Source organism: Myxine glutinosa, chromosome 2 (genome assembly GCF_964187855.1).
Source record: "Myxine glutinosa chromosome 2, kmMyxGlut1.1, whole genome shotgun sequence".
NCBI lineage: Eukaryota > Metazoa > Chordata > Myxini > Myxiniformes > Myxinidae > Myxine > Myxine glutinosa.
This window is the reverse complement of record NC_136262.1, coordinates 96310950-96331635: the sequence shown is the minus strand read 5'-3', so window position 1 is coordinate 96331635 and position 20686 is coordinate 96310950. Positions and strand designations below refer to the sequence as shown.

Genomic DNA, 20686 nt, shown 5'->3' with positions numbered 1-20686 from the left:
TATGATTTATGGGAGCGAGACATGGGTAATGAACGTAGAGCAGCAACGAAGGTTGGAAAGGGTGGAAATGCGAATGGTTCGACGGATGTGCGGAGTATCGTTGAGAGAGAGGAAGACAAATGATAAATTGCGAAAGATGATGGGAATAGAGCCTGTGATTGATGCTGTGAAGAGGAACAGGTTGAGATGGTTTGGTCATGTGTTGAGGAAGGATGAAAGTGACTGGTTGAGAAGAGTGATGGAAATGAATGTAGAAGGAAGTAGAAGACGGGGAAGACCGAGAAAGACTTGGCTAAAGATGGTGGAAGAAGAAATGCGGGCAAGGGGGTTAACAAGGAGAGATGCAGAAAATAGGGCAAAATGGAGAAGATTGTCATGGGGACCGCAAGGCTAACCCCCGCTCTAGCAGGGAAAATGGCCTTTAAAATGCATGTTGTGTTGTTGTTGGTGGCAACACTGTACGGAAATGCCCATCTGAAATGGTCAGACGCACAGGGATCGAGCTGGCGTTTCCTGTCTGTACGGGGTGTGACCCGGTGCCCTTGAAGTGCGATTAACTTTGGGACCAGAACCTGTAGTGTGCGTGGGGTGCGCGCTGACACCAATCGTGTGCACAAGCAGACCACGTCGTATGAGTACGTGCCCTCTTCTTACACATGGATGTGGCCAGTGATTCGTGACCAGACTCATTTTAATGTCTTACTTGTGTGCTGTGTTTCATAGGCTTGTTCTGCGAATTCCCACTACCTCTGAATTTGAGCTTTCCAGTGAGAATGAAAGAAACTTTAAAGTGGATATGAAGTTAAGTATGAACTTGCTCTTGACTGCAAAGAGGTTGGGATTGAACGTCATTGGTCTAAGGTACGATGTCATCATAAAATCGAACCATTTATTTTTATATCCATACAAAGTTGAGGTTCATGGAAGAGTGGGAACACAGAAAGAACACAGTGGAAAGTAGAGAACACAGCAGGTGGAGGGACACTTGGAGGAAGAAGTGGTGAGGGGAAAATAATGCTAGAGTAAAGGGGGAGAGACACAGGGGAAGCTCAAGCACAAGAAAGGGCCTGAAAAACCAGCCAGGAAAACTGGGCATGAAAGAGCATTGGAACAAATAAATGGAAGGTGGGTGTAGGGAAAAAGTAAGGAGCGGGCTTTGAGAGGGTAGATGAGTGCAGAAGAAAACATGAGTGTGATGAAATGAAGGAGAAGATCCTCGGTGTAATTCCCTCTCTCGGGGTGAGCTTCCCTATGAGATGGACTACTATGGGAGTGATGGATTACTGCGCTGTTAAATGTGACTGGACTTGAGTTTGGTAAGTTGCGTAATATTGCTTATGGGCTTGCTTGGGATGTGCTCGGGAATTATGTTAGAGTACTAAAGCATTGCTTATTCTTGTTGTAGATGATGTTGAGATTGATTTTGTTATGGGTTCGTCACTTCCGCCTTTGTTGTCAATATGTACTTGTATGATTTTTAGTTTCAGGTAATATTGTTGTTAAGATTTTTGTGTGAAATGGAGATGACTTTAGTAAAAGGTAAAAGTAAAGGTTTGTGAAGGAAAAAGGAAAACACGGCAAAGAACCGGAAGGAGGAGGAGGAGGAGGAGGAGGAGGAGGAGGAGAACGGCCATGATAGAGATACAGCCATGAGTTACGTCAAGGTTGCGAGTGGACTTGTTTTTATATATTGGTCACGAATGAGTTGAGGTTTCCCGTGAAAGGGATTGCGTGACATCGTCATATATTGCGAGTGCAAGTTTTATCACCAAGTGTGAGTCATCGTTCGAGAAATCAAGCACCTCCATTATGGGTCTATACGCCATTTTGTCCTCGAAGAAGAAGAGGCTGTCCGCTTGGTGCATCATGTTTTGCCGTTGGGATTTCCATATCGACCTCATCGTGTTGATTGCCATTGGTTTACATATCGGCTCAATTCCCATATCGACCCTTCACCTCGTAACTCCTCATCCACAGCCGCGCCAATACCTGCCTATTGATTTGCCGTTCTGCATGACATCGATCTCCAACCAGCGTGGGGATCCATGCACGGACTTTGGGAAATGTTACATTCTACTCACGGTTGGCGTATCGTGAGTTCATTGCTTTGAGATCATATGTATTGTTAATTTGATGCAAGTGACATTTTCAGTGTACTTTGTGAGAGTTCTTAATACAATTATGTGTTTTGTTCTGCAATTGCATTGGTGTGGTTTTACCATGGTTTATTAGAAAACGCAAAATAACAAATCTTTCTGCCGTGTTCCGGCTCCAGACTCGGAGGTGCACCGTAACCGGGTTTTGGGGAGGTAATACATAACAATTTCAATAAAGCTCTATATCCTGAGAGAGGTTGTGGAATGAAATTCTACCACAATGAGTATGGATGATGGATAACCTGGCAAAAAGGTGAACAGCCATCTTGAATCACTGGAGAGTATAGTTAGATTGTATAGAAGGAGGAAGTTGGTTCCACTGGCAAGAGAAAGGAGGAAGCACAGACTTTGACTTGTCTTTGATGTGGTAGCAACAGGGCCAGAGATTCAGAACCACAGCAGCTGAGTTCATTGATGTTATAGACCTCCGACTTCACAGCATCAATGCGTGAAAGGTGTAAGGTAGAGGGCCAGTCCGAAGAGGAAAGCAGTAAAACATCGAGCTATGGATGAAGGCTTCTTAAATTGTTAGAAATTTGGATTTGCCAAGAAAAGGCAAGATGGAGGATGCCCAGTTTGTAGCTGGCTTTGGAGGCCAACGCAGATACGTGGTTTGCACAATAAATATTGTGGCCGATGATAAGGCCCAAAGGTTCGAGAGATTGTACTTCAAGAGTTTTGTCAATAAAGTAAATTGCAGGATTCACCAAATTGTCCTTTTGGGGAGACAGAGTAAGAGTAATATTTGCCATGGTTGAACAAGATTCCATTTGCTTGACTTGCTCCTGATTCTCTTAAAGTTTGCAGAGAGGGAAGAGACAACTGCCTGCATTTTCCAAGAATCAGAAAGATTGTTGATGAAAGTAAGGAACAGGGCTGGGCCCAAGATACTTCATTATGTTGTACTCTGATAGTTTGGAAAGTAAGGTGAGTGAAAAAGTCTCAAATGAATGACATATGCCCATCAGAGGCACCTGTCTCAAATGCATGTCCCTGATCTCTGGCACTTGGGGCCTCCGGCAATTGTTAAGAGAACAGTAGCAACATGTTCAGTGTGGCGTGACTTGGGTCAGAAACCAAACTGATTGTTTGAGTTCAGTTGGATGACAAGGAAGGATTTGACGTCAACTGTGCAATGATGGATTGAATGACTTTGCTTATAATCGCAAGTAAACTGTAATTGATAAAATATTTTCATGCCTTTCCGGGTAATGCAGTGATGTCGGCTGACTTTCAAGTAGAGCAAAGGTGGCCTAGGGCAAATGATAGGTCGAACAGAGTAGAAAGAGTAAATGCAAGAGTGATGATGTCATCTGGCCCCATTGTACAGTTGGAGTCTTGGGTTGCCAGAAACCTCTCCACCTTCTCAGGTAAGAAAGACGCAATGTACAGGAGTAGTCTGATGCAAGTAGGTAGGGGCAAGGAGTGAAGGGTTGAGTAGAGGGAAATTTTGAAGTAGACACAGTGTTGAGACATTTGGCTTTCTCACGAGTAGATTTGGCTGTAGTGCTATCTGAAGTGACGGGATAGAGGGGGAGCATACTCTAGAGACAAACTTCATTGCATTATGCCACCAGGACTTTGAGGAAGGAGCCAGTTTGGGGGAAGTCAGCTTTGAAGTTGTCGAGATGTTTTTTTCTGGCTCTCCCGACCTAAGATATTACTCCTAAAATTACCTAAGATTACGTTCGGTTAGATTGGCCTTGCATGAAGAGAAGGAAAGTTGTTTGAAGGCAAATGCTTCTCTACAGTATTCAGTGTACCAGGTAGTGATAGGACGAGGGATAGCTGCAGACGAGAAGGAATAAACCTGTGCAGCAACGAGAGCAGGGAGGATGTGCCATTGGCAGGAATCCAAGTCAGAAAGTTCACAGATTGGCTTGAATTTTTTTTGTGATTCTCCGTCCTTGAGAGGTGGGGCCAAAAATGATGTATAGCACGATATTTCCAAAGGTTGTGGACGAACTATGACAAAACTATGTGGATGAGTTGCTTAGGTGACAAGAAGAAGCGATTCGATTTTGTTTCATGTCCGAATTCAGATCTGGTCTATCAGTGGGAAACAAAACATAAATTGTTCAGCCTGGCATAGGTGTGCGCTCTACCGAGTGCTGTTCTAGGTGTCCATTGAAATTGTGTTTGATTTATAAAAGGAAAATTATATAAAAACGAAAAACATGGTCGGTGAAACGGTCAGTGAAGCCCTGAAGCCGTGTCACTACATGTTTATTAATTACGTGATATTGGAATGTACCTTTTGAAATTTTTGGACCTTTGAAGATCCTTTAAGACCCTTGAGACCCCCAAGACCTCTAATACTCATAAGACCCCCCAAGAGCCTTAAAGACCCCAAATAACCTTAATATCCTGAAGACCCTTAAAGAGCTTGAAGACCTAAAAGACCCCAAATACCCATAAAGACCCAGAGACCCTTTAGATCCCAAAGATCCGTAAGACTCCAAAGAACCTCAAAACCCCATAGACCCTGAAGGCCTTTTCGACCCATTGGACTCCAAGATCCTTTAAACTCCCAAGACCCTAAATACCCCTTTTATCTTTAAGACCCTTTCAATACTCTAGACACCTTTAGATCCCTTTACCCTTTTGACATATACCATTTAGACAACTTATCTTATACCTTTCATAAAAATTAGACCAGTTGGACCTTTTTAGATTAAAAATAAGTTACAAATAAATAAAGTCACCAATATTACAAATAAATTTGTATAAAATAAATGTTTGTATGATAATTGTTGAAATCATGACAATAAAGGCAACTCAAATTCAGCCAGGTCATTATCCTCAGTTTAAACAAGCCCGTGCCTCTTTAACGATGTGTGGTTAGGGGAGCGTAGCGAACCGATCCACGCTAATTAATCTATGAAATCATTTGTGAAGTTATGTTTTGTAACATTTGTTTAATACACAAAAAGTTTTTGTTTTTTTTAGTTTCCATTTTCCATCAAGCAGCTATTTCGTGAAGTTCTTTGTCCAAGCAATCATCGAGGCACGGAGTATTGTTGAGATGGCTGTAAGTACTGTGAGCAGTTTCTCTTTGATAATAAAATGCAGCCAATCTGATTATTTATCAATTTACACTCAATTTGATTAATCTATTGAATTTGTGTTGCATTGACATTGTTTATCTAGAAGAAGCTTGAAATCTCCTTGAAACTTTTGGACATTGGAGGAGGCTTTCATGGAAAGGTCAATGGTGTTGAGACCTTCGAAGAGGTTGGTCCCCGTTGTAAAAATTCACACATTTTGATAAGAAGAAAGTTTGAAAATTCCAAATGAGTATCTTTTTGTTGAATTGTATTTCACTCTTGCATTTTTGCCACACGATCTAACCAGGTTGTTACAAGTAGTATAATCGTTTTATGCAGGTAAGAATTTGAAATGACTACTCTAGCCTAAAGTACCTGCACAATACCTGCACAAAAATCCACATTATAATTTGCTGTTTGTTGCAGAATTTTTATGTGCAATGTGTCGCAGGTCTACAAGAGCTCTACGTGGTTGTTGATAGTGTTGTTGTGATTCTTGCTGAGGACGAATTTTGAAATGTGCACACATTGATCGGACAGCTGCCGGACCCACATTGTAACGTTTTAATGGGGGTAGAAAAGATCAAGGTTTTGGATGGGGGAAGATAAGAGATGGTGGTGAACAGCTGATTTAAAGACCTGGAGGGAGGAGCGGGATTGAAGAGAGTGTGAGAGTTTGTTCCAGAGGCGGGAGAAAAGAGGAATGAAGGAGTGAAGGTGAGCAGAGAGTCTTGATTTTGGCAGTTTCACCAGAAGAGGCTTACCCACATTTATCGCTCGACTCCACCGACCATGGCACCCAGACAAAATAATATGGATGCCATCTTGGTTTTCTGGTGGGCCGAGGACATCAGGCCTGAAGGCCTCTGCTGATTAAACACTATCCTGGTTTGTTTCATTAGATTTCCATGGGTTTTATTTGTATCGAGTGTTACTCATGAGGGACCCCAAACAATTCAATCAATGTCGAATAAAAATTATTAGTAAGGTTTATCTATCTATAATTCCACTAATCTCTGTGTGTATGTGTGTGTGTATGTATGCGACAACGATTTCTCGACAACTACCGGTCCGATATACTTGAAACTTGCCAGGTATATTGCTGGGGACCCGAGGATGTGCCTTTTCAAGGTTTGAAATTAATCGGACAAGTACTTACCGAGCTATGGCGATTTAGCCGTTCGCCGTTCGCTTTGGCGTTGCGAATGGACCAAACCATTCCATGTAAATAGAGGGGGGGGGGGTTCTGTGGTCGTTGCGAATGGACGAAACCATTTCATGTAAATAGAGGGGGGGGGGATTGTCACTGTACTCGCAAGCCGTTCGCCGTTCGCTTTGGCGTTGCGAATGGACCAAACCATTTCATGTAAATAGAGGGGGGGGGATATAATTTTAGATAGATATATAGTACGGGCATATATATAGTACGGGCATGCCCTAGTATAATCAAACCCATCAGCACACACGGTATATGCCGACCCAAATATATAGTGTGACGTAATTTTTGAACGGCCCCACATTGGGGTTAAGCAATCTGTGATTGTTTGATGAATGAGCCTATTCTGATATAACTGTGGGGAGGCCGTCATGGATGGGAAGTGTCAAGTTCATCGATTAGTAGCGCATTAAATGTGTGTTTCCCAATTTCGATATTCATTGATTCATTGCACATTAAATGTGTGTTTCCCAATTGCGATGTTCATTGATTAGTAGCGCATTAAATGTGTGTTTCCCAATTGCGTTGTTCATTGATTCGTTGCACATTAAATGTGTGTGTTCCCAATTGTGATCTTCATCTATTAATAGCGCATTAAATGTGGGTTTTCCAATTGCGCTCTTCATCTAGTAATAGCGCATTAAATGTGTTTCCCAATTGCGCTGTTCATCGATTAATAGCGCATTAAATGTGTGTTTCCCAATTGTGCTGTTCATCTTCTTCTTTTTTCTTTTTTTTTGTATACAGAATTGAGGCTCGTATAAGAGCTAACACATTGAACATGAAAAACATGCACAGACACACAAAACATGCAATGAAGGGAGTGGGAGATGAGAGGGGGAGAGAGGGAAGCACACAAGCACAACAACAGAAGAGAACAGGGACGCGCGTATATCTGTGGAAGGGGGAGGGCTGGGGGAGGAGGGAGGGATACATGGGACAAAACAAAGTAACACTTCTAGGAACCCCAGGAAAGAAGCTGGGGATTTAAACAGGTGGATTTGGGGCGTTTTAATGGGGGTAGAAAAGATCAAGGTTTTGGATGGGGGAAGATAAGAGATGGTGGTGAACAGCTGATTTAAAGACCTGGAGGGAGGAGTAGGATTGAAGAGAGTGTGAGAGTTTGTTCCAGAGGCGGGAGAAAAGAGGAATGAAGGAGTGAAGGTGAGCAGAGAGTCTTGATTTTGGCAGTTTCACCAGAAGAGGGTTGCTGGCAGATCTTGTGTGTCCGGCAGGAATATTTGGGGGACAGAGCACAGACAGAGCAGTGGGAGCTTGGCCAGATAGGAGTCGGTGGAAGACAGAAAGACCACCAACCTGCCTGCGGTGAGCGAGTGAAAGGCCCTCACAATCGGCTTCATCGCAGGAGATTCCAATGATTCTGAATGCTTTGGTTTCTGAATCCTCTCTCCTTTTAATAGTGCATTAAATGTGTGTTTCCCAATTGTGATGTTCATCTATTAATAGCGCATCAAATGTGTGTTTCGAATTGCGCTGTCATTGTTTAACCGTTTCAGTACGGATGACGTCCAGTGCCGCAACCCGTGAAAAAGTTTTGTGTACGGATGACGTTACTGCACGTCATCGACTATACCTATAAATAGATCGTCAGTACGTGGTTGCATTCCCGTACCAAAATTCCAAATTAATCCCGCACCTGGGGTATTTTTATCAAAAAAAATCCCGTACTCAAAGGGTTAATAGCACATTAAATGTGTGTTTCCCAAATGCCCTGTTCGTCTTTTAAGAATGCTTTAAATGCACGTTTCCTAAATCGGCCCGTTACCGGGTTTTGTCACAGGTTTTGACCACAGTGCGGTGATTCTTGTTTCTAACTGAATTTTTATTCTCGAAAATAATATTTTTCTTTTCTATTTTTAACTCACCTGTAACTTAGTTCTGGGGAGCTTATGGGATGGCGTGCTGTCAGTCCGTAAACACTTGCAACTTTTTCTCCGAAACTTCTGATGGGATTTTGACCAAACTTGGCTAAAATTATATTTAAGTTGCAAATGTTGTAAGTTGCAAGTTGCAAGTTCGACGGTTGTTCACGGCATTAAAAGAATCGAGGTCTCCGGGGGTCAAGTGGCTCTCGGTTTGACCTCCCAAAATAGGTATTTACTTTCTTCTCAGAAACTACACATACAATTCTGATGAAACTTGACCACAACCTTCATCATATGTGATTCTGGTTTGTTCACAAGATTAGAAAAATCGGGATCTAAGGGGATATACGGGGAGGGGAGGAGTTGCCCCCCAAAATATGTATTTTTTGTTTGTTTGTTTAATGTGTTATGATTCGGTGCTATGATTCTACATGCTGCTTTGTCTTCTAGCAACTATTGAAATTGGTTTAAAATACGTGATAGAGTTTAAAATACTGTTACGTGTGTGGGGGTAGGTAATGAAATACCTTAGTCCAGGTAGTATTGTATAGATTAGCATGCCCCGAATGTCGCGAAGAAAAACCTTCATGCATCTAAGTTCGGGCCGAATATCTGTTATGGTAGGGCATAAGGTGGAGTGGAGGAGCTATGCTAATTAGGTAGGGTAGGTGATTTTTCCCTTTGTTCTTATAAAATTCACTCGGCCAGCCATGCAATCGGCACATTGCCACAACCACCATAATCACCGACAGAACTCAAACATTACGACCCTGCCCAGCCGAACATTCTCGATGGGCATCAAGAATGGCCGTGAGGCCACGCCCTGAAGGACGATTGGTTGGGACAATTCGACGGCACTCGGTGATTGGAGTGAGCGTGACATCAGAGGGGGCCTTCGAGAACGGATGAAGAAAAAGCGAAGCGACCGCCATTTTCTCTCTCTCTGTGTTGGGCTTCATCGTGAGCGGTCGCAATTTTCTCTCTCTCTGTTCTGGCATACGTAACGAGCGGACACGCATTTATTCTCTCTCTCTGGTACTGGCTGCATAACGGACGGTTGCAGCATTGTTGGCTCTCTCTGGTGCGCTTGTGGGAAAAGACACCAAGAGCGGTTCGGGACGGTCGGAGCTCGGTGCAGCCAAACGAGAAGGACCCAGGGAGAAGCTCTGGCCTGTTCGCTTCGGGCTGGCGCGTGTTTTCCCGCGCAGGGACGCGGGACCTGTGACGCCACCAAACCATCGTTGAGACTGGGGCTAAGTGGCTACACGACATCCGACATTTATTTTTACTTTCATTTTTCTCTTGTTCATGTCTTTGAGTCTGAGTGGAGGATCCTCATCTTACTATAATTTACCAAATGTCTGTCTGTCTGTCTGTCTGTCCGTCCGTTCCCAGGTACCGCAAAAACGGCTGAACCGATCGCAACGAAATTTTGGGTAGGTAATCCTGGGACCCCCTGGAGTAAAATTGGCTATATTGTTTTTCCAATTTTTTCCAATTTCCCAATTTATCCAATTTCCAATTTTTCAAATTTTCCCGTTTTTCCAAACACAATGGAATAATATTTACCGATATGAACAGTGATGTGGCTTTTATTGAAATTCTACAAATACTGTTTAGATTTTGATGACTTGCGTGTGATATTATTTAACGGATGTTTATATAAATCGTTTAAAATTAAAATAAAAGCCTTCAATTTCTGATATTTTGCCTTTTCATTTGGGCCTCCCAATTGAAGCCCCGCCCGTAGGGCGGGTACCGTTGCTAGTTTAGTAAATTTCGTTTACTGCACATTCCTTTTGCTTGCATTATTTCCATTAAATCATTCCTTGTTGACTTTCAATTTCGTGTCCTGTGTGTTTATATGTTCGTGTGTTTAGTTAAACCCCAGTCGTGTCCGTCCGTACAGGTAAGGGCCTCGGTATCCCCCCCCCCTCACCCCCCCCCCCCCCCGTGCACACCAGAGATAACACCGCCATATTTTTGGGTATACGCCTCGGAGTTAAAGCGCCCATCTGTCGCCCTGAGGTCTTCACTACAGGGTAGACGCGACAATACCTCAGTTGGTGAAGTGTACTGCTATATTCTACTGGTGGTATTGCCCTATTTTTTGTAATCATTCAATGAATATATTTTATAGAGCATATCTTTAAGGTAGAGAAAGTTTAAGCACCCCTTGTGGCAGCACTTTGACATGATTTTCTTCACGCTCATTATAAATCACCATCTGCATGCCAACTTGTGACGTCACTGAGCTCCTTTTCAGGTGGCATTAAAAGTGAAAGAAGCTTTGGACACAAACTTTCCCAAGGGATCAAACATTCATATGATTGCCGAACCAGGAAGATATTATGTGCAATCTGCGATCACTCTTGCTGCCAACATTATTGCAAAGAAATCAGAAACCACAGGTATGGCAATTGTCCAATTGCCGAAGGGTGATACAAGCATTATTTGACATTTTACTTGAGCTCCTGTAAATATCAATCTTCCCTCGATTTTTTGACGTCATATGTCTCTTTTTCACAGGTAATATAAATGGTAAAAGAAAGTTGACAGAATAGGCCATTTGGTAAATGTAACACTGTTTAACTGTTCCGCTGCATTGTTAGAAGGGCATGCCACATCCAAAAACAGGTCTACCTGTGGACATGAAAGGTAACTCATTTAAAATATGCATTTAAAGATCCCACATCATTCTTTCAAAAAGAGTAGGCCATTGTGTGCTCGTGATTTGCATAATTCGCATGGCCTGCAGTGGGTGTGGGTGCTCAAGTATGGATATGACACAGGCGTGTTGAGCCAAATGGCCTGCTTGTGTGTGTAAGCTTCTTTGTATTCCTGTTATCCATATATATTGCTTGTAAATAATGTATGATACAATTTTGTCTTCCTGTTTAGATGGCAAGTGCTCGTTCATGTACTTCCTGAATGATGGAATATATTCCTCATTTTTTGGCGTGATGTACAATCGTTGTACTGTGATAAAGCCGCTCTCCTTGAAGGTAATTGGTCTATTTGTTTTGTGCATTTCTTGGTCATGTTGTATTTTGAGCTGAACATTGTCTGAAGCTTTAAGTTAACATTTCTTCATCTATCTATAATTCCAGTAATCTCTGTACGTTTGTACGTTTGTACGTCTGTACGTCTGTACGTCTGTACGTTTGTCTGTGACCGCTGTTTCTCGACAACTACCGGTCCGATATACTTGAAACTTGCCAGGTATATTGCTGGGGACCCGAGGATGTGCCTTTTCAAGGTTTGAAATTAATCGGACAAGTACTTACCGAGCTATGGCGATTTAGCCGTTCGCCGTTCGCTTTGCCGTTGCGAATGGACCAAACCATTCATGTAAATAGAGGGGGGGGGGGTTCTGTGGTCGTTCGCTTTGGCTTTGCGAATGGACCAAACCATTCATGTAAATAGAGGGGGGGGTTCTGTGGTCGTTCGCTTTGGCTTTGCGAATGGACCAAACCATTCATGTAAATAGAGGGGGGGGGTTCTGTGGTCGTTGCGAATGGACCAAACCATTCACATCGAATCATCAAATCACATCGAATGGACCAAACCGTTCGCTTTGGACCAAACCATTGCATGTAAATAGAGGGGGGGGGGGGTTCTGTGGTCGTTGCGAATGGACCAAACCATTTCATGTAAATAGAGGGGGGGGGGATATAATTTTAGATATATATATAGTACGGGCATTGGCAAGGAACGGGCACCCACGTACGGGCAATGCCCTAGTCTATCTATAATTCCAGTAATCTCTGTGTGTATGTATGTATGTATGTATGTCTGTATGTCTGTGACCGCTGTTTCTCGACAACCACGGGTCCGATATACTTTAAACTTGCCAGGTATATTGCTGGGGACCCGAGGATGTGCCTTTTCAAGGTTTCATATTAATCGGAGAAGTAGTTACCGAGCTATGTCCAAAAAACGATTCAACCAATCAGAGAGCAGCGAGCTATCACGTGTGCCGAACGTGGCGAACAGACTCTGCCTCGGACGGCACATTTGAGAGCGTATTCATTTATTTCACGTTGGCAAACTATGTTGCCGTTAAACTATGTTGTAAAACTAATTAAAACTAATTTGCGACATATTAATCGGAGAAGTAGTTACCGAGCTATGTCCAAAAAACGATTCAACCAATCAGAGAGCAGCGAGCTATCACGTGTGCCGAACGTGGCGAACAGACTCTGCCTCGGACGGCACATTTGAGAGCGTATTCATTTATTTCACGTTGGCAAACTATGTTGCCGTTAAACTATGTTTTAAAACTAATTACGTGCACGCTATGGCGATTTCTTTACCAAACTCCGCAAGCCGTTCGCTTTGGACCAAACCATTTCATGTAAATAGAGGGGGGGGATTGTCACCGTACTCGCAAGCCGTTCGCTTTGGACCAAACCATTTCATGTAAATAGAGGGGGGGGGATATAATTTTAGATATATATATAGTACGGGCATGCCCTAGTACATTCAAAGCAAGTTGTTTTTAACAATACTTAGAATATCACAGTGGCTGCATCTGCACTGGTGAAAGCACTTGTTGTTTCCATTACAACTGGAAAGTTGGGATTATTAGGTAAGCAGAGAGCTTCCCCTTAGACCTATAATAACTTCTAACTCAAGTGTTGCTAGTTTTATGTCCAGCATGCACAGCCAGGTTGTAAGTGCAGTTCGTACGTATGACATATTATCCACAGGGTTTGGAAAAACAGATACACTACATGACCAAAAGTATGCAGACACCTGAACATCGAACATCTCATTCCAAAATCATGGGCATTAATATAGAGTTGGTCCCCCCCCCCTTTGCTACTATAACAGCCTCCACTCTTCTGGGAAGGCTTTCCAATGGATGTTGGAACATTGCTGCGGGGATTTGCTTCCATTCAGCCACAAGAGCACTAGTGAGGTGTGGCACTGATGTTGGGCGATTAGGCCTGGCTCGCAGTCGGCGTTCCAATTCATCCCAAAGATGTTCTATGGGGTTGAGGTCAGGGCTCTGTGCAGGCCAGTCAGGTTCTTCCACACCGATATTGACAAACCATTTCTGTATGGACATCGCTTTGTGCACGGGGGCATTGCCATGCTATAGCAGGAAAAGGCCTTCCCCAAACTGTTGCCACAAAGTTGGAAGCATACCATCGTCTAGAATGTCATTTTCTGCTGTAGCGTTAAGATTTCCCTTCACTAGAACTAAGGGGCCCAGCCAGAACCATGAAAAACAGCCCCAAACCATTATTCCTCCTCCACTAAACTTCACAGTTGGCACTATGCATTCGGGTAGGTAGCGTTTTCCTGGCATCCGCCAAACCCAGATTCGTCCGTCGGACTGCCAGATGGTGAAGCGTGATTCATCACTCCAGAGAACGCGTTTCCACTGCTCCAAAGTCCAATGGCGGCGAGCTTTACATCACTCCCGCTGACACTTGGCATTGCGCATGGTGATCTTAGGCTTGTGTGCAGCTGCTCAGCCATGGAAACCCATTTCATGAAGCTCCTGATGAACAGTTGTTGTGCTGACGTTGCTTTCAGAGGCAGTTTGGAACTTGGTAGTGAGTGTTGCAACCGAGGACAGACGATTTTTACACGCTGCGCACTTCAGCACTCGGCAGTCCCGTTCTGTGAGCTTGTGTGGCCTACCACTTCGTGGCTGAGCTGTTGTTGCTCCTAGACGTTTCCAATTCACAATAACAGCACTTACAGTTGACCAGGGCAGAAATTTGACGAACTGACTTGTTGGAAAGGTGGCATCCTATGACTGTGCCACGTTGAAAGTCACCAAGCTCTTCAGTACAGCCCATTCTACTGCCAATGTTTGTCTATGGAGGTTGCATGGCTGTGTGCTTGATTATATATACCTGTCAGCAATGGGTGTGGCTGAAACAGCCGAATCCACTCATTATAAGGGGTGTCCGCATACTTTTGGTCATGTAGTTTACTTCTGTGACCATTTTTCATGTGTTTCTTGCCTTTACTCTTGTTCACTTTATAACTGTTTCAGAAGTCCAAAAAATTTAATTCTCTTTGTGACATTGTAAAAATTGTTTGATGATAGTTAATTGATTGTTCCATTTGGTGAAGAAAAAAAATGTATCGGGCAGTCATGGATTTAAACAATTTTTTTTAAATTTCCATTGAAAGGAAAAGATACCGATTGTTGACAAACTTCATAACGGGGATACAAAAATCCCAAAAATGTTTTTTTATGCCTCCGCCCTTGAAGGTGGTCGGACGCATTGTGTTTTCGGGTTGTCCGTCTGTCTGTCCAAACGGGCTAAACCTCGTTTTTCTCAGCAACCACATGTCCGATTGAGACAAGACTTTTAGTGTCGAATATTGTTATAATAGTGACGTCAACAGTCACATGGTGTAGCAGCCATATTGGATTGAACAAAAATATTAAATAATTGTATCTCTGAAACCACTTACCCTATCGATGCGAAACTTTACAAATGTCATCTAAAAACATTGCTGCATATAGTTTGAAAATGACGATGTCGTAGGTCATGTGGTTTGGCAGCTACCTTGGATAGAAAAACGAACCTTATCTGATAAAAACTTCACAAATGTGATCCACTACTCATACATATGCAGAATGTACATTTTCTATATCACATGTCATGTGGTGTGGCAGCCATATTAGCTTGAAAACCGATATTAAAAAAAAAATCCTTCTCCAAAACTGCTTCACCAATTGATGTGAAACCTGTCATGTCTGGTAGAAATGTGGTACTTGAGAACAGCTGAAGGGATGTAAATCAAACTTGTTTATTTTTAGGACAGTGAAAGAGGGCATATACCTGTTGTCATGGGCAGGCACTATGCAGAGGCATATTGGCGACACAGTCAAATTGCTCTATTTTGGTTTGCTTTGGACAAATACCAAAATGTTGGCATTGTTTGGGCATTCCCTATGTTAAATACTGTATACTGGTATGAAAATGACAATCTCTGTATTTTAATGTGATGTTTTGCTTTGATGGATTGAATGGTTGATAATGTGATTATTGTTGTTATAAGACTTCGAATTATTTTCTTCTTGAAAAATTTTGCATTTGTAATGTTAGTAGATAAATATGAACTGGGTTAATAATCATAATAAAAACGGCATGTGAGCTAATGAGCAACTCTTCATGAGTCAGCAGAAACTTCCGTTGTTTTACCGTGGTATGGCTGGAGGCCTTATCTGGCATTTCTCCAGCCAAGTGAAATCATGCCCAGGCAGGTTGTGTCATTGAAGCCATCCGCAACCTTGTGATTTGTCTTTAAGGTCCACGGTGCCTGGCCACATCCCCCAGGCGATGCTTGACATCATGAATCAAATTGAGTGTGCCTTAAACACACACTAAACAAAGCACAGTCTCTTAGCATCACTGCACTGAACAGAACTTAGAATGGCTATTTGTACTATTTATACTAACCAGAAGCAGAACTTAGAACAGTTACACCTGCCTCTACTGCTTACTACACCATCAAGTCGACCATACCTTGTTTCATTATAATTCGGAGTTACACCTGCCTCTACTGCTCACTGAACCATCAAGTCGACATCACATGCTCGATACAAACATCCTTAACATGTACACATACTTTGACTGCCATCCTGGCTTCAGGATTTCACGTTATGCTAATGTGTTTTGGTGAACTTTTGCTTCCACATCTATTTGCTTAGTTTAGGATAGGTTTAAGATAATCGAAGTAATTTGGTTTGTGTTTATCTTACTTATTCACCAAATGTCTGTCTCTGTCTGTCCGTCCGTTCCCAGGTACCGCAAAAACGGCTGAACTGATCGCAACGAAATTTTGGGTGGGTAATCCTGGGACCACCTGGAGTAAAATAGGCTATATAATTTTCCCAATTTCCAATTTTTTCCAATTTTCCAATTTTCCAGTTTTTCCAAACACGATGGAATACTATTTACCGATATGAACAGTGATGTGGCTTTTATTGAAATTCTACAAATACTGTTTAGATTTTGATGATTTGCGCGTGGTATGATTTAACGGATGTTTATATGAATCGTTTAAAATAAACAAGCCTTCAATCTCTGATATTTTGCCTTTTCATTTGGGCCTCCCAATTGAAGCCCCGCCAGTAGAGCGGGTACCGTTGCTAGTATTGTAAATACTAGGGCATGCCCGTACTATATATATATCTAAAATTATATCCCCCCCCTCTATTTACATGAAATGGTTTGGTCCAAAGCGAACGGCTTGCGAGTACGGTGACAATCCCCCCCCTCTATTTACATGAAATGGTTTGGTCCAAAGCGAACGGCTTGCGAGTACGGTGACAATCCCCCCCCTCTATTTACATGAAATGGTTTGGTCCAAAGCGAACGGCTTGCGGAGTTTGGTAAAGAAATCGCCATAGCGTGCACGTAATTAGTTTTAAAACATAGTTTAACGGCAACATAGTTTGCCAACGTGAAATAAATGAATACGCTCTCAAATGTGCCGTCCGAGGCAGAGTCTGTTCGCCACGTTCGGCACACGTGATAGCTCGCTGCTCTCTGATTGGTTGAATCGTTTTTTGGACATAGCTCGGTAACTACTTCTCCGATTAATATGTCGCAAATTAGTTTTAATTAGTTTTACAACATAGTTTAACGGCAACATAGTTTGCCAACGTGAAATAAATGAATACGCTCTCAAATGTGCCGTCCGAGGCAGAGTCTGTTCGCCACGTTCGGCACACGTGATAGCTCGCTGCTCTCTGATTGGTTGAATCGTTTTTTGGACATAGCTCGGTAACTACTTCTCCGATTAATATGAAACCTTGAAAAGGCACATCCTCGGGTCCCCAGCAATATACCTGGCAAGTTTAAAGTATATCGGACCCGTGGTTGTCGAGAAACAGCGGTCACAGACATACAGACATACATACATACATACATACACACAGAGATTACTGGAATTATAGATAGATAGAGTTGTTTTCAATTACGAACATTGTGGCATGAATTTTATTGCCCGAGAATTCGAATAAATGGCTTATACACTCGAAAAACTCAGAATTGAGGCTGACACGAGTTGTCACTTGGGGAGGGTTATGTACTTCAGGCATGGTCATCTGACTGCGATATGGTTGGTCCTGATCCCAGAGCACGTGACAGGCCACATTGTATGATTTGGCTAGACATATCATTGATTATAATCTTAATATGGGTTTTGTCTCAAACATCCAGACAAACCCAAATTATGTAATCGATTATTTCAGCACAAAAGTAGCGATTTGCGTGGGTGGCAAGAGAAGTCAAAACAAATAGAAAATAAAATACCTGAATTGGTAATTGATCCTCCATGAATAAAAGAGAAGCTGACGTTTCAGGCCTTCCCTTCTGTCAGAGCATAAGAGGACGAAGGCTAAGGCCCCCAAAATGTCAGCTTCATTTAAATGTCACCTCTATTTGTTCAGTACAAGCATATGTGTGCATATATGTGAAGTCACGAATACAATGCAAAAAAGAATGAGTATTTTTCATATACAATCACAAAAGGATATCCAGTTGTGAAAAAATATATATATTTAACACATGTTATCTGTGACTGCCCTCGCATGATAGGGTGAAAATGAAGTGACATTCCAGTCCACTTTATGGGGTCATACATGTGCTGGAGGAGATTGCATCGCGAAGAATTGTTTTTTGCCAGAGCTATCCACCGGAGACTGGCTCATTTTCAAAAACATGGGTGCCTACTCAATGACGACTTGGAGCATGTTCAATGGCTATTCTCCTCCCGAATGTGAATTTGTTATGGCTCAAAACGACTGGTCAGTTTGCAGTTTTCCTGATATTTGTGTCATGTTTTATTCACCATGTTTGTCTTTTTGTTACTTGCGAAAGCGAAGATTAGCAACTATATTGATTGGTCTTGTCTGTTATTACTGTCGTGTCCAAGCTGTCTGTTAACACAGACTACTGGACGGATGGACCGAACTGCTATTACTCCCTTGGACATGTCAATTAATGGCGGCTTTGCACACGCAGGAATCGCTAGAAGCACATGAAAACCTTAGCTCTTTTAAAACGGAGTTTATTTCCCCAACAAAATCAATAGGGGAAGGTTGACCCAATGGAGGAATTCGATGGGGGGGGGGGGGGGGGGGGGGGAGGGGGTTAAGGAAGGGAAGGAAATGGGGAATGCAATGAATAGATAGATAATTATTTGCAAGAGAATAAAAAATAACTCTAAAGGCGCCACACACTGGACTCAATCACAGACGGGGAGGGGAAACGAGCAATCGAGTAGGCCTAACCACTGCTATGGAGACGAAGATCACGAGCAATTACGTGTGTGACAAGGAGAAATTGATTAGATTTTGGTGAAGGTCTGGATACTATAATTTTAAGTGATTCTTCACCAATGAATGATTGGGCCAAAATATATAAAAATAGCATGACATCTCAAAAAGTTAGAGGCGGATTTGGATGATACTTGGTGGGCAGGATGGGTTTGTGACAAGAAGGAATTTAATCAATTTTGGTGAAGATCCGAATCCAGATCCAGATACAAGAATTTTTTTTAATTTCCAAGTGATTCTTCGCCATTGAGAGAAGGGGCCAAAACGATAAGTAACATGATATTACAAAAAGTTGTGGACGAGTTATGACAAAACTAGGTGGATGAGTTGGTTGGGTGACAAGAACAAGCCGATTCGATTTTTGTTCAGGTCTGAATCCAGATATGGTCTATCAGTGGGATACAAAAACGTGAACTGTTCAGCCTGGTGGAGGTATGTACTCTACAAAGTGTTGTTCTAGTTTTGTTTGAAATGACCATGAGACCATATTTTAACATTAACTATTCTAATTGGGTTGGTGTGGTACCATTGCCATCTGAAACCCCAGGTTATGGGACAGAGTAACCCTAGTTCAAACACTGTATATCATGTGTCTGCCAATTGTCTACTGATGTTTCATATGCGTAGTTTGACTTATCTACTTGAGAGGAAGGTGGCAGAGGCCTTATATGAAACATAGGGGCAATACCCCCAGTGCTCACCTGGTAGAATAAACAGTATATTGCACGCACCGACTGAAGGTATTTTAAACGAATTTCAATGGTTGCTAGAAGACAGGGCAGCATGTAGAATCATACTAACATAATTATCACACTTTAAACAAACAAACCAAAAAAATACCTATTTTTGGGGGCAACCTCACCACTCCCGCCCCCCCCCCCCCCCCCCCACCTTCCCCAACCCCATATACCTCCTAAGACCCCAATTTTTCTAATGCCTTGAACAAACATTGATAAGGTTGTGGTGAAGTTTAATCGAAATTGCGTGTGTAGTTTCTGAGAAGAAACCAAATATCTATTTTGGGGGGCAACCCCCTGTAAACCCCTAAAGGGGCAGATTTTGTTAATGTCGTGGATAAACTTGGGTACAGCACGGGTGGTGAAGGTTGTGGTCAAGTTTTATTGAAATTGCGTGTGTAGTTTCTGAGAAGAAACCAAATACCTATTTTGGGGGGCAACCCCCTGTAAACCCCTAAAGGGGCAGATTTTGTTAATGCCGTGGATAAACCTTGGTACAGCACGGGTGCTGAAGGTTGTGGTCAAGTTTTATCGAAATAGTGTGTGTAGTTTCAGAGGAAAAAGCAAATTCCTATTTTGTGGGGTCAAACCTGGACCCACTTTGACCCCGGTAATTTTCTTAATGCTATGAACAAACTTTAGTCACAGCACAACAAATATCATTTGTGCCAAGTTTGGTCGCAATCCCATCAGCGGTTTCGGAGAAGAAGTTTCAAGTGTTTGCGGACTGACGGATGACGCGCCATCGCATAAGCTCCCCTGAATTTCGTTACAGGTGAGCTAATAATGGATAGCATAATTATTCGACATGTTTACTAGCTACCACCAACATCAGCATCACAACAAATTATTGAATAAACAAAATCGAGCACTTTATGAATCATGCTTCTACTGTGTTGGACATACATAAAGATTGTTTTGGTACCAACAACAACAAAACAAGACAAGACTAGAACGGCATTCAGTACATACCTTTGCCAGGCTCAACAGTTTACGTTTTGTATCCCACTGATAGGTCGGATCTGGATTCGGACCAGAACCAAAAACTAATTTGCTTGTTCTTGTCGCCTAACCAATTCATCCACCTAGTTTTGTCATAATCTGTCCACAAGTTTTTGAGAAATCCTGGTCACAGACAGACAAACAGGCAGGGACCAGCAGGCACACACATACCATCATGAAGCTACTGATGGAAAACTGCCACATGGAATGCAAGAATGCACCGTACTGATTGCCAACGCCGAAGAAGAGCTGCAGCTCATGATTGACAACATCAACATGGCTTGCAAAGAGTATGGGATGAAATTAAGTGCTGAAAAGACA

The 20686-nt window shown here is 42.5% G+C and overlaps 1 protein-coding gene across 5 annotated transcripts in view; it reads left to right on the top strand.

The window, feature by feature from the left end:
- Positions 1-20686, top strand: part of LOC137421551 (ornithine decarboxylase) — an 81441-nt gene that overhangs the window by 49013 nt on the left and 11742 nt on the right. For 3 of the 5 annotated variants that reach the window (XM_068107718.2, XM_078771320.1, XM_068107719.2), the window contains 6 exons: positions 724-861; positions 5106-5187; positions 5307-5390; positions 10572-10716; positions 11207-11310; positions 17887-18095. In XM_068107718.2, coding sequence (XP_067963819.2) covers positions 724-861; positions 5106-5187; positions 5307-5390; positions 10572-10716; positions 11207-11310; positions 17887-18095 — 762 coding nt within the window. The remainder of the gene's footprint in view (positions 1-723; positions 862-5105; positions 5188-5306; positions 5391-10571; positions 10717-11206; positions 11311-17886; positions 18096-20686) is intronic. The other 2 variants (XM_078771321.1, XM_078771322.1) reach the window with 1 other exon arrangement.